Source organism: Bufo bufo, chromosome 3 (genome assembly GCF_905171765.1).
Source record: "Bufo bufo chromosome 3, aBufBuf1.1, whole genome shotgun sequence".
Taxonomy (NCBI): domain Eukaryota; kingdom Metazoa; phylum Chordata; class Amphibia; order Anura; family Bufonidae; genus Bufo; species Bufo bufo.
This window is the reverse complement of record NC_053391.1, coordinates 313,413,473-313,426,557: the sequence shown is the minus strand read 5'-3', so window position 1 is coordinate 313,426,557 and position 13,085 is coordinate 313,413,473. Positions and strand designations below refer to the sequence as shown.

The 13,085-nt window shown below is 44.9% G+C and overlaps 1 protein-coding gene across 6 annotated transcripts in view; it reads right to left on the bottom strand.

Annotated features, from left to right (window-relative positions):
• The window catches only part of PHACTR4 (phosphatase and actin regulator 4), a 64,516-nt gene that overhangs the window by 12,554 nt on the left and 38,877 nt on the right, over positions 1-13,085 (bottom strand). For 2 of the 6 annotated variants that reach the window (XM_040424278.1, XM_040424282.1), the window contains 4 exons: positions 9,104-9,253; positions 6,228-6,314; positions 5,896-6,006; positions 5,451-5,825 (listed from right to left, as the gene is read on the bottom strand). In XM_040424278.1, the coding sequence (XP_040280212.1) occupies positions 5,451-5,825; positions 5,896-6,006; positions 6,228-6,314; positions 9,104-9,253 (723 nt within the window). The remainder of the gene's footprint in view (positions 1-5,450; positions 5,826-5,895; positions 6,007-6,227; positions 6,315-9,103; positions 9,254-13,085) is intronic. The other 4 variants (XM_040424279.1, XM_040424284.1, XM_040424280.1 and 1 more) reach the window with 3 other exon arrangements.

Below are 13,085 nucleotides of genomic sequence, written 5' to 3'. Positions count from 1 at the left end.
TGTGAGGGCTCATTTTTCGCGGGGTGTTCTGCACTTTTCACCAATAGCATTTTGGGGTGTGTATGTCACAGTTGATTTCATTTTTTTTGTGGGAGGTGAAGCAACCAAAAAACTTTGAATTGACTTTTTTATTTTGTTGTTTGACTATGGGATAAATATTTTTATTTTGGGGGAAAGGGGGAGTGATTTGAATATATATATATATATATATATATATATATATATATATATATATTACACTTTTTTATAGCAATAATCAACAGATTGCTTTTCTCAGACTCGAATGCATTGGCGTGTTTGAGATATACACTGTATTCCTATTAGGGATCGACCGATATTGATTTTTTAGGGCCGATACCGATAATTTGTGAACTTTCAGGCCGATAGCCGATAATTTATACCGATATTCTGGGAATTTTCATTTTTGAGAAAAAAAAAAAATTCCTACACAAATCTGCTGAAAATTAATATGTTTATTGTTTATGTGTATTTTTTTTATTTATTTTTTATAAATATTTTTCATTTATACTTAATATTTTTGTGTTTTTTTTTTACTAACCTTTAGCCCCCTTAGGGACTAGAACCCTTGTCCTATTCCCCCTGATAGATCTCTATCAGGGTGAATAGGAGCTCACACTGTCCCTGCTGCTCTGTGCTTTGTGCACACAGCAGCATGGAGCTTACCATGGCAGCCAGGGCTTCAATAGCGTCCTGGCTGCCATGGTAACCGATCGGAGCCCCAGGATTACACAGCTGGGGCTCCGATCGGAGGAGCAGGGGAGAGGGGACCCTGTGGCCACTGCCACCAATGAGTAATACTGGGTGGGGGGGGGGCGCACTGCGCCACCAATGTTTTTACTATTGGCCGGGATTGGGATGGGGGTGGGGGGCGCACTGCGCCACCAATGATTAATACTGGGGGGCTTAGGGGGGGGGGGGGGGGGTCGCACTGCGCCACCAATGAAGATGTCTCTCAATCATTCATACACAGGAGGCGGGAGCTGGCTGAAGAATCATAAAGCCGGCTCCCGACCTCTATGAGCTGTAGCTGCGATCCGCGGCACCTGAGGAGTTAACTACCGCGGATCGCAGCTACAGCTCATAGAGGTCGGGAGCCGGCTATGTGATTCTGCAGCCAGCTCCCGCCTCCTGTATATAATGAATGAACGGCTTATCTTCATTGGTGGCGCAGCGGCCACAGCCCCTCCCCTTCTCTTATGTTCTCTCCTCTCATAGGCGGCAGCAGCACAGGGGGAGGAGACACTGCTTCCTTCTCCCCTGTGCTGCGGAGGGAACACAGAGAGCGCTGAGAGCAGCGCGTTCTGTGTTCCCAATATGTTATCGGTATATCGGCAAAATAGATGCCGATAACGTTCAAAATCCTCAATATCGGCCGATAATATCGGCCAAACCGATAATCGGTCGATCCCTAATTCCTATGGAGCACTGCCACAAGCAGTGGCTCCATGGGAACTAATGTGTGGCACCCTTTTGTCACTCAGGAGGAGAGAGGGTGCTGCACACTGTATCTGGCTCCCCGATCATCGTTGGAGGGCAGCCGGAGCACATCCGGAATCGAGCGCTTTTGGATTTTTGTAAGTCCAGATGCCGTAGTCACATTTGACCACAGCATCTGAAAGGTTAAAAGTCTGGGTGTCTGCTGATTGGGAGCTCCCTCTGCCTAAGGTGAGTTTTCTGTCTGGCTGTGATGCATAAGGCAAATGCATAGCATCCGCCCTGAATCCTGACCTATTCTTTTCATCAGGTACATGAGCGTTGTTTTTCACACATCATTGCTGTGTTCAGGAAAAATCGCAGCATGTTCTATATTTAGCATTTTTCACGCAGCCCTGGCTCCTTCTAAGTGAATGGGCCTAGCTTGAAAAACTGAAGGCATCCGCATGTATTCCAGATACAATACGTTATTCACTGATGGTTGCTAGGAGATGTAGACTGTTATTCTTCAGGTTTTTTTTCCACGCATGTGAAAAATGCATCAAAACCGATTGCATCCACACAGAAAAAACTGAAACCCTGAATTCAATTGCAGACAAAACTGATTGAACTTGCATGCGAAACCATCAGTTTTTCCCTGAACAGATCCTGACACAATCCGTATCGCTTGTGTGAAAGAGACCTAACTGTTCAGATGCCACTGTTGCTACTGACTGCGACATCTGAGGCAATAACCTGCAAGAATTGGGGTTATTTCCTACATGAGCAGTGAGAGCCGGGTTCCAGCTAATACAGCCAACACCTCCAAGTTAGAGGGCAGAGGGCATTCTTTCTCCAAAGTATACACAGCATGTTGATCTCTTCAAAGAGATCTAAAAGCACCACCTCAACATGACCGGTCAGAAGATAAGTGTATGTTCTAACATGTTATCAGAAGCCCAAAAAAGGGCTATGCCTCTTTCAAATCACATGAGTGAATCTGGGAAGGCAATACAATCCCATTCTACAGGATGGGCCATTTATATGGATACACCTTAATAAAATGGGAATGGTTGGTGATATTAGCTTCCTGTTTGTGGCACATTAGTATATGTGAGGGGGGAAACTTTTCAAGATGGGTGGTGACCATGGCGGCCATTTTGAATCCAACTTTTGTTTTTTTTCAATAGGAAGAGGGTCATGTGACACATCAAACACACTGATAGCAACACCGCAGGAGAAATGCTAGCACAGGCTTGCAGTATCCGTAGTTTCAGGTGCTGCACATCTCGTATCTTCACAGCATAGACAATTGCCTTCAGATGACCCCAAAGATAAAAGTCTAAGGGCGTCAGATCGAGAGACCTTGGGGGCCATTGAACTGGCCCACGACGACCAATCTACTTTCCAGGAAACTGTTCCTCTAGGAATGCTCTGACCTGACACCCATAATGTGGTGGTGCACCATCTTGCTGGAAAAACTCAGGGAACGTGCCAGCTTCAGTGCATAAAGAGGGAAACGCATCATCATGTAGCAATTTCGCATATCCAGTGACCCCCTTAGACTCATCTTTGGGGTCATCTGAAGGCAATTGTCTATGCTGTGAAGATACGAGATGTGCAGCACCTGAAACTACGGATACTGGAAGCCTGTGCTAGCATTTCTCCTGCGGTGTCGCTATCAGTGTGTGAAGAGTGGGAGAAGAGGGTTGCATTGTCAATCCAACACAATGGGCAGCACATTGAACACATTTTGTAAGTGGTCAGAAACTTGTAAATAACTCATGAAAGAATAAAGTTACGTTAAAACCAAGCACACCATTGTTTTTCTTGTGAAATTCCCAATAAGTTTGATGTGTCACATGACCCTCTTCCTATTGAAAAAACAAAAGTTGGATTCAAAATGGCCGACTTCAAAATGGCCACCATGGTCACCACCCATCTTGAAAAGTTTCCCCCCTCACATATACTAATGTGCCACAAACAGGAAGTTAATATCACCAACCATTCCCATTTTATTAAGGTGTATCCATATAAATGGCCCACCCTGTATATTTCAATGCATTTCTAAAAGCCCTTCAGACTCACTCATTAAATTTTGAAGCTGAAGGAACTGACGGAACTCCCACTGGAATTCCACAACTCCTTGGTGCCAAGAATTAGAGGCTCAGCTCAAGAACTGCAAACAATAGTACCGGCTACTTTTCTAAAATCTATAAATATGCACATAAACTAGGAGGAAATGGTACATACATAGCATGAAGTACAAAAATAGCAGCTCTTCTTTAATATAGTGAGTCTGTTAGCACCAAATTCACTTTCAAACTGCTTGGTAGGGCTGGCTCGACATATCTTTAGCTGCCAAATCTGATCATTCAATGTGTAGAAAATAAATCTTTTACTCCTTATACAAATTGTCAAGTGAAACAACGGCAGATCTGGGCTGCTCAGAGCACCATTGCTCAAAACCTTTTGGCTCCCTCTCTTGTTTGACTGGCATCATCGCGCATGCGCAAAACAGTCCATTCAGGAAAGGCTATTCTGCACGTGAGCTAAGGTTTGCAGTAACGGCACTGGTATGGGATTTCAGAGCCAGGCGAGGTGACACAGGGGAAACTTAGACCTGTTAAACAGGGGGAGGAAAAAGTGTTGAAGTTAAGGTGCACCGAACAACTTGGGCCCACCCTCTGAACTTAACAGCTAATTGGCATAAGGATTAAGATGAGGGATGAGCGAATTGACTTAAAACTTCGCTAGAATACTGTATAGAGCGGGAGCTCCGTACAGTATTAGAATGTATTGCCTCCAATGAGACAAAGTACCTTGAAACTGAACCATAGTTCAGTAAAAGTTTTTTTACAGTAGAAATTAATTTTTTAAGTTATTATCCGAAGTCTCCAGAGACGTCACAAAGTAATAACTTCGGCTCATCGGAGCCTATACATTCTCCAGTACAGTATTCTAACTAAGTTTTGTGCAAATTTTTATGTGAAACATCCAAAGTCGATTCGCTCATCCCTAATTAAGATAATTTTGTGCATATCACAGGATCAGATTTGGCAGCTATGGGTATGAGAATAATATGGGAAGACAGACCTACCAGGCATTGTAGGCAGTTTGAAAGTGAATTTGGTGCTGACAAACTGCCTTTAAAGTGTACCTATTATTTCAGGTGTGTACATGAGGAATAAATGTTATTCTGTGACTTTTTAACCACCAGTTTTCCCTTCTGCAGGCATCACTAATTTTCAATTCTTTCCCAGCTAGTGCTATGATGTCTCCCCATAGAAAGCACATGAAGCAAACAGGGGATTCAGTTCCCATTTGTCTCATTTAGAAGCAACATATAGGACATTATAGAGAAGTAGAGTGCAGTATTGATGTGAATAAAGCACTAGGGGTGAGATGTAACACTTAATAGCTCACTAAGTCTCCCACACTCAGTATGTCTTTGGAGTGTGGGAGAAAACCGGAGTACCTGGAGGAAACCCACGCAAATATTCAGAGAACATGAGAACTCCTTGGTTGGATTCGAACCTAGGACCCCAGAGCTGCTCTTCACTACAAAGCACAGATCCTTTATTCTGCTTTTCCACTGCTGGGGATTGAGTCCCAAATCCTGAATACCAAATCAAGTCAATACAAGACATATAAAACTGTAAGCAGATCAGCCCAAAGTGGTGATAACATGGAGCAAAAAATTGTAAAATTGAATTTGTGGAGGAACCAAGGAACAGCGGATTTGTACTAATGCATCAGACCAACTTAGGGCTCATTCACACAGTCAGTGATTTCCATCAGTGAGTGTGAGCCAAATCCAGGTGCGGCTCTAAACACAGAACAGGTGCAGATCTTTCCATTATACCTTATCTCTGTGGAGCCTTCATTCCTGCCTGTGTGAATAAGGCCTTAGCAGTAACAAAATCTATATGAAAATGCACTAAATTGTTTATGCTCATGGTTTCTATTGCAGTAGATACATGTTAAAGCACAAGGGGAACTTTAAAATTTCTTACCCATTAAAGGACTGCTGTTCCGGTTCTGGGGCTTAGGTGGTGGAACAGGTGGTTGTTTAGATGCTTTTGGAGGGACCAGGGTTCTAGGTGCTGGTGAAGGAGTAGTGTTCGGCAAGCGTGCTGCAGACCGAGGTGGCTCTGGTCGTTGACCTTCACTATGATCCTGAGTGACTGAATTAGAGGTGGAAAGTGGTCTTTTTGGAGGAAGAAGTGGCTGCTTTGAGGATTCCCGTAAGGCAAGTGGCTGCTTTGAGGATTCCCGTAAGGCAAGTGGCTGCTTTGAGGATTCCTGTAAGGCAAGCGGCTGCTTTGTAGATTCCTGCAAGGCTTCCTGTGCAAGTTCCACTTGAGTAATGGGACGTGGTCCTGTCGAATCTAAAATGAAGGGTTGTTTATTTTCATCTGCCCAAAAATCACATAAAAAACAGGCAGGAGTAAACCTTACCTGGTCGACTGTTCCTCTTTATACTTTTGTCATCATCTTGTGGCTCAGTGATGGATCCTTGGCTCATATGGCCATTTCTTAAAGGTGGTGACTCAGATTTCACTGAAGCATCTGAAGGATACAAAGGATTGAGTGATTAAAATCAATGCAGCAATTTTTTGTTTATATAGCTCTGACATATTCCACAATACAGTACACAGAGTACTCATTAATATCAATTCCCAGTCGGGCTCAGAATCTCAGGCACAGACAAAATAGGGCAAATTTAACAGGAAGCCACTAAATCCGTCAGCAGGATATAGAACATAAAAAAGGATGGACTCGCTACTTGCCTTCAGGTACTTCAGGTACCTCCACTAGAACACCTCTCTTTATTAGCTCTTCTCTGGGCTTTCTCATAGAGATCTTTCTCTCCAGCACTTAGAAAAGGTAAAACAACATGGTCTTAAGTTGACACAAACCACAATGAATGTAAAAAGGGACAAATGTGATCAAACAAAGTTTCTTTTTCCAGATACACTACTCTTGTTCATGGACACAGCAAATGGGTAGGAGTGGTGCTGTATCTGGAAAAAAAATCCCCTTCTCACAAATGGATCCAGTGCACTCTCTTAAAATCCGTGATGCGGGGTGCACACGGCCGATGCTCGTGTATTGCGGACCCGCTGCACGCGTGTGCATGAGGCCTTAGACAGAAAGTGAGTCCCTTGCAGCCAGTGCATAACAAAGGCCCTAAAGGCATGCTACCGTTAAATGACAATGGCATGGTTTGTTACTGAAAGATAAAAATGCTTGGGTATACTGAGCAGGCCAAAGCACTATATAAGTGGACAGATCACATGGTAAAATCCCTAGTGGAAATAAAAAAGAAAATAAATTACTTTAGCTTAAAGGGTTTATCTGCCTACCATTCAAGAAAATGTGGCTGAGCTGGGCTTACACCACATGACCGATGGTTGTGATGTCACTGGCCTAGGGTAAGCGGCGAGAAGGCCGCGGTGCTCACAGTAGCACCAGAGCATTCTCAAATAGCTGATCAGTGGGGTTCCCCAGTGTCAGACCCCCACTGATCAGATGGTGATGAGCTATCCAGAGGATTAGGTCACCAGTTACAGTCGAATAACTCCTTTATATAAATAAATAAAAATAAATAAAACAACTTTATTAAAGTGTTAAAAAGAATTACACATATACAGCATAGCCAAAATCCTATACATATATTAGTTTTCCATGAATCAGTTTACAAAAGCGGCAAAACATAAAACCAACAAATCTGGTATCGCTGTAATTGTTCTGACCCACAGAATAAAGCTACCTAGTTATTAATGCCATCTGGTGAACAGCGCAAAATAAAAATACATAAAAGTTAAAATTAATTAATAAGGGTCCATTCACACGTCCGCAATTTTTTTCCGGATCCATTTCAGATTTTGCGGACCCATTCATTTTCAATGGGGCCAGAACGGATGCCATGTGCTGTCTGCATCAGCATTTCCAGATCTGCAATTCCGTTGCCGAAAAAATAGAACACGTCCTATTCTTGTCCGCAATTGCGAGCAGATAAACAGCAGACAAGCACTGATGGGCAGGGTCGCTGGGGTCAGACCCCTGCCAATCAGATACTGAGGAAAGGCCATCAGTATTAAAATCCTGGACAACCCATTTTTAAAGGGGTTTTCCAACTATTACATCAAAGTAACAGCATAGTACTAGGACCAGTGAACACAAACTGCATGAAAATGCCAAACACCAGCTCTAGCAGACTTGGCCTTGTTTCCAGGCCCATGGTGTTGTGCGTCTCACAGGAGGAGTCAGGACCCAGTTAAAGACCAATGGAAATAGTTCAGCACTGCACTTGTCCACTCTTTACTATTGATGACCTATTCTCAGGATAGGTCATCAATATCAGATTGGCGGGGGTCCGATTCCTGACACCCCCACCGATCAGCTGTTTTGTACGAGCGCTGCCTTCTCTGCTCTGTTTACCTGTTCGCTGCAGAAATGACATTGGCGAGCAGCTGTAATTACAAATATGGCGCCCCCATTCATTTCCATAGGACGGCTCTGTAGCATTCACTTAGACAGAGCCGTCCCATGGAAGTGAATGGGGGCGCCATACTTGTAGTTACACGGCTCACCACTGCAATTGCTGCAGCATGCAGGTAAACGGAGAAGAGAAGGCAGAGCTGCTTTCTCTTCAAACAGCTGATCGGTGAAGGTGCCAGGAATCGGACCCCTGCCAATTTGATATTGATGACCTTTCCTGAGGATAGATCATCAATAGTAAAAAGCGGACAACCCCTTTAAAAACAGGACCTTTATCCTTGGCGTAGTAAAGATACTGTTTTTAAGTGGACAAGTGTAGTGCTGGCCTACTTCCAGAAGGATCACTGAAGGTTCAAGTACAGAACCTCGGCCAGCCTTTATAAAGTGTCAGCCACAATAATGAAGCCCAACGGCCACTTGGAATTTGTTCCTTGCACTGCTCCACTCATGACCCAGTTCAGTGCAGGTACTGCAACACAGTCTTTACTGAATTGATTGCAGAGTTCTGTACACAGAATGTATTGTGATTAGGGCTGCAGTAAATGATTATTTTAGAAATAGAGTATTCTATTGATTATTTTTACGATTAATCGAGTATTCTAATAAGAAAAAATGAATTAATAGACTGTTTTCCTTTATAAAAACTCAGCCCCCCTGCTATCAGTCCCAAACACCCTTCGTTCCCCCCTGTGTGATCAGCCCAAGTGCTTCAGTTCCCCCCAGTGCCATCGGCTCCACTATCCCCCAGTGCCAGCAGCTCTCCCCCACCCCCTTGTGCCAGCAGCTCTCCCCCACCCCCTTGTGCCAGCAGCTCTCCCCCACCCCCTTGTGCCAGCAGCTCTCCCCCACCCCCTTGTGCCAGCAGCTCTCCCCCACCCCCTTGTGCCAGCAGCTCTCCCCCCCACCCCCCTGTGCCAGCAGCTCTCCCCCCCCCCCCTGTGCCAGCAGCTCTCTGACGTGACAAAAACAAATCTTTGTTGCAAAAAATTTGCATCGAGGATTTTTTTGTGTCGAATTACTCGATTCAATCGAGTAATCGTTTCAGCCCTAATTGTGCTCAACTAACCATGAAGTTATGGCACATCCTAGCAATACACTTTAAATTCATATAATCAGATCACACTTTTGTGACAAGAGTACTTGCGTACTTAGGTAGGATTACCTTCTGAAGTCTCACGAAAGGTATCGCTGCTCTTCCTCTTCCTCCATTTCCATGGTTTGAAGAACCTTCCTATCCCAGAGAACTTGCTTTTTCTTTTGGTAGGTGGAGTTGAAGGAGCTGGGGGCACCATTGGAGGATCCCCCTCCTCTGCTGGAAAAAGATAAAAAAAAGACCAGCTTACTTTTTGTACCCGAAGAACAGATGTCATGAAAAGTCTAGCACTGGGTGTATAATAGAAATGTTGTAAATCACTCTTTATATCTGTATCTTCACCTTGGATTTATGAAAAGTTACATTAATAATGCAATGCATTATTGTTAGAAAAGCTCCAGTATAACTGGTAATATATTCACTTAAACCTCTGCTCTTTCTATGCTTAGGAGTCCAGTGGGTGGTCCTGTCAGTGACTGATAAAATTCCGTACATGAGTGTGCATACAGACATGCTTTCCAAAAATTATCCAACAATAGGTGTCACGGACACTTCTGTGACAGGTGCCAGGAGATCAGAGACCGGCAACACGTGGGTTAATCTGACTGGTTCCTTGTGGATCATTTGTGTCTGTGTTGTTTTGGTAACGACTACACCTCTTGCAGGTGTTGTTGGTTTAGTCATTTAACTTCCTCTATTTATTACTGCTTACCCCTTCTGGGGGTGCAGTTTATAGATTCAGTTTCTGGACTCTGGGCTAGCTGGTTATTGGATCTCGGCTGAGCTCCTGGCGCTGCCTTTGCTCCACGTGAAGTTAAGTGTCGTCTTCCCTATTTGTATTTTGTTTGTTGAATTTCCCTGTCTTTTGGATCTAGGCCTGAGAGAGACTCCTGTTCATCCTTCTGGTGGAGGAATAGGTTGTCTCAAGTCCTGTCACTATACCAGGGCCCTACAGGGTGTGTTAGGGCTTTAGGTACCTGTGCATGAACTTTTCTACCATCGAGGTCAGTTCATACTGATAGTTAGTCAGGACTTGGATTAGGGTTGTTCTAGGAGGTGACCACCTTCGCTACCCTAGTTTCCAGGCCTAGTTCCTGTCCCCTTTCCTCCTGTGCTCGGTGTGGAGTTTCCCTCCCACACCGCATCCGTGACAATAGGAGTCAATGTCCGCATGAGCATGCTTGTGCTTTTCAGATGCAGCAGCACTCGTTCATATCATGAGCTACAGGCATGTCAGTCTCTGAGAATGACCTCCCACGTTCAGAATGCGCAGAGAATTAAATTAATAAAATACAAGTTATAATGGAACTTTTCTAACAAACATCTTAATCTGCTCAACTCTTTCTGCTCTATAACATGCTGCCTGCAGATTGGACTGCACTGTCAAGGTGACAGGTCACTTTAAGGGGTATTCAAGTTTCCATAAAACAAAATATACGTTGTATTTAGCCACTTAACCACTTCTGCCTCGGGCCAGTTTTTACCTTAAAGGGGTTGTCCCATGAAAATATTTTAGTTTCCAAACCAGCACTTGGATCTAAATAAGTTTGTAATAGCATATAATAAAAAAAAATTGTATAGCCAGTGAGTTATTTAATAAAATGTACAGTGGATATAAAAAGTCTACACACCCCTGTTAAATTATCAGGTTTCTCTGCTGTAAAAAAAATTACACAAAGATAAATCATTTCAGAACTTTTTCCACCTTTAATGTGACCTATAAACTGTACCACTCAATTGAAAAACAAACTGAAATCTCTTTACCTAAATTATTTTTTTACATCACAGAAACCTGACATTTTAACAGGGGTGTGTAGACTTTTTATATCCACTGTATCTCTATAGTGCCACCTGCTCTTTGTTTTTTGTCTGGCTCACTGAGATGGCCACACATGCTTAGTTTCATCCTTCAACTGCCTCCTGAGCTGCGATAGGGAGAGAGCTGCAGCAGCAAAGACACTCCCCCCCCCGAGCTGCAGCAGCAAAGACACTCCCCCCGAGCTGCAGCAGAAAAGACCCCCCCCCCGAGCTGCAGCAGAAAAGACCCCCCCCCGAGCTGCAGCAGAAAAGACCCCCCCCCCCGAGCTGCAGCAGAAAAGACCCCCCCCCCGAGCTGCAGCAGAAAAGACCCCCCCCCGAGCTGCAGCAGAAAAGCCCCCCCCCCCCGAGCTGCAGCAGAAAAGACCCCCCCCCCCCGAGCTGCAGCAGAAAAGACCCCCCCCCCCCCGAGCTGCAGCAGAAAATACACTACCCCCCTTGAGCTGCAGCAGAAAAGACACTACCCCCCCCCCCCCCCCGAGCTGCAGCAGAAAAGACACTACCCCCCCCCCCCGAGCTGCAGCAGAAAAGACACTACCCCCCCCCCGAGCTGCAGCAGAAAAGACACTACCCCCCCCGAGCTGCAGCAGAAAAGACACTACCCCCCCCCCGAGCTGCAGCAGAAAAGACACTACCCCCCCCCGAGCTGCAGCAGAAAAGACACTACCCCCCCCCGAGGTGCAGCAGAAAAGACACTACCCCCCCCGAGCTGCAGCAGAAAAGACACTACCCCCGAGCTGCAGCAGAAAAGACACTACCCCCGAGCTGCAGCAGAAAAGACACTCCCCCCGAGCTGCAGCAGAAAAGACACTCCCCCCCTGAGTTGCTAGCTTGATATAGGCTACTTTCACATATGTGTTTTAAACGAACACTTTCAATAATACAACCATCTGCATCAGTTCAGAATGGATCCGGATGTATTATCCCCAAAATGAACAAGAGGGGTCCAGTGCTAAAACCTCTAAGGCCCCTTTCACACGGGCGAGATTTCCGCGCGGATGCGATGCGTGAGTTGAACGCATTGCACCCGCACTGAATCCTGACCCATTCATTTCTATGGGGCTGTGCACACGAGCGGTGATGTTCACGCATCACTTGTGCGTTGCGTGAAAATCGCAGCATGTTCTATATTCTGCGTTTTTCACGCAACGCAGGCCCCATAGAAGTGAATGGGGCTGCGTGAAAATCGCAAGCATCCACAAGCAAGTGCGGATGCGGTGCGATTTTCACGCACGGTTGCTAGGAGACGATTGGGATAGAGACCCGATCATTATTATTTTCCCTTATAACATGGTTATGAGGGAAATTAATAGCATTCTGAATACAGAATGCATAGTACAATATGGCTGGAGGGGTTAAAAAAATAATAATAATTTAACTCACCTTAATCCACTTGTTCGTGCGGCCGGCATCTCTTCTGTCTTTAACTGTGAGCAATAGGACCTTTGATGACGTCACTACGCTCATCACATGATCCATCACCATGGTGATGGATCATGTGATGGACCATGTGATGAACGCAGTGACTTCATCAAAGGTCCTATTGCTCACAGTTAAAGACCGAAGAGATGCCGGCCGCACGTTAAGGAGAGTTTAAAAATTTTTTAACCCCTCCAGCCTTATTGTACTATGCATTCTGTATTAAGAATGCTATTATTTCCCCTTATAACCATGTTATAAGGGAAAATAATACAATCTACAGAACACCGATCCCAAGCCCGAACTTCTGTGAAGAACTTCGGGTTTGGGTACCAAACATGCACAATTTTTCTCACGCGAGTGCAAAACGCATTACACTTTTGCACTCGCGCGGAAAAATTGTGCATGTTCCCGCAACGCACCCGCACCTTTTCCTGCAACGCCCGTGTGAAACCAGCCTAAGTCTGAAAAAATAGATCTGGCACCATTGACTACATTATGTTTTATACCAGATCCGTCTTTATCAGTATCCCATGATGCACACAAAAATGCTGCTTGCAGCGTTATTCTGCCCGGCATGGGAACACAACAAATTGGAACGAAATGCATAATGGTGCACTCCGTTCCAGTTTGTTAAGGCGTTTTTCTCAAAACCGGAAAGGGAAACTAAGCCTAAATGAATGAGCAATAAATGGGGAGATCTCTGGACCCATGTGAGGTACAGGGCTGGTCCTAGCTTTGTTGTCAGTGGAATTTCGGGATGCACAAATTCCGCCACTGTGAGGGGGTCCTGATTGGTAAGATTGTCTAGGTT